At 59.5% G+C, this 1,368-nt stretch overlaps 1 protein-coding gene across 1 annotated transcript; it reads right to left on the bottom strand.

Moving 5' to 3' along the window:
* Positions 1 to 315: 315 nt before the first annotated feature.
* On the bottom strand, positions 316 to 1,314 carry LOC102387768 (beta-1 adrenergic receptor-like). The gene has a single exon (XM_006024717.1). It carries the CDS (start codon positions 1,312 to 1,314, stop codon positions 316 to 318), a length of 999 nt encoding a protein of 332 aa, XP_006024779.1.
* Between the last annotated feature and the right edge of the window lie 54 nt (positions 1,315 to 1,368).

Genomic DNA, 1,368 nt, shown 5'->3' with positions numbered 1-1,368 from the left:
CTTTCCCTGGGCTTGCTTATGTTTTAGACATGCACATGAGCAAACACAGTCCGTGTGGCAAGAAAACCTAGCACTGCAAGAATGAAACAGTCATTGCCTCTTCATGCACATAGGACAACAGAAATTAAATAGTTTTCACCCAGATCTCCCATCATGATAGCTCTGGACAAAACACAGGTCCCTGCCAAAGACTTCCTTGTCTGCACTGACTAGCAGGACTGAGCTACTACAAACCCAAATCACAATGCACTCTTGTGGCTGCCACGGTGTCTGTGGTAGGAACCTAGAGCCTTCTTGACAAAGCCTAATGTCCTGTCAAGCATTCTCCGGCCGAAACATCTCCTTGAGGACAGCCACGCAGGCAGGAGAAGAGAAATCCCCCTCTGCAGCGCTGCTGGCACGCTGGGAGGCAGCTTTCAGCATCCGCTTACTGAAGAGGTCCTTGACCCCCTGCCTAAATTTGGGGTCCCAGGCACTGTAGATGGCCACGTTCCAGCAGCTGTTGGAGGTCAAAATCCAGAAGGCATAGAAGGAGAACTGGCACCACTGGTAGCCCAGGACGGAGCCCACCACAAAGACAGCGATGGGGCTGAAGGAGGCCGAGAAGGCAAAGGTCAAGATGCCGATGGTCTTGGCAGCGGTGATATCTGAGAAGGAGAGCCGGTTGCCCCCCTGCACCTCGCTGCCCAGCTGCCTCCGGGCCTTACAGTAGTGGCGAATGGCGGCAAAGGTGATGAAGTTGATGGCGAATGTGCCCCCGAGAAGGGAGAAGTCGAAGGCTGGGAAGAGCAGCATGACGTTCCAGCTGGAGCCGGGCAGCCTGGCCTCAGGGAAGGCATAGTTGCACATCTTGCTGCAGGGACTGTAGCGCAGGGTGATGTCCGGACTGGAGAAGAGGGGGACCACGGCCAGCGAGAAACTCATGGACCATGAGAGCAAGATGAGCCAGACAGTGCGGCGCTTGGTGACCACCGCCTTCTTGTGCAGGGGCTTCAGCACTGCCACGCTGCGCTCCACCGACAGCAGGAAGATGGTGCTGATGGACACGAAGGTGCAGCCAGCAAAGATGGGCCCGGTGATGAAGCAGGGCAGAGACTGGCCCAAGCCCGAGGCGCCCACAGGCCCCTGGCTGGCAGCCAGGCCGCTGGCCTCCCTGTACACGGAGTAGGGCACCACCACCAGCCCCACGGTGAGGTCGGCCAGGGCGAGGGAGGTCTTCAGGTAGCCCTGGGAGGTCCGGAACTGCGGGGCGCGCAGGAAGACCAGCAGGCTCAGCACGTTGCCCAGGGTGATGGCCACGATGAGCAGCACCATGAGCGCCAGCTTGCACGCCTCGGCCGGCAGGCGCGGGCCGGGCGCGGGGCCGCC

Source organism: Alligator sinensis, unplaced genomic scaffold, assembly GCF_000455745.1.
Source record: "Alligator sinensis unplaced genomic scaffold, ASM45574v1 scaffold511_1, whole genome shotgun sequence".
In the NCBI taxonomy this organism is placed as follows: Eukaryota; Metazoa; Chordata; order Crocodylia; family Alligatoridae; genus Alligator; species Alligator sinensis.
This window is presented reverse-complemented; position numbering and strand designations above follow the sequence as displayed.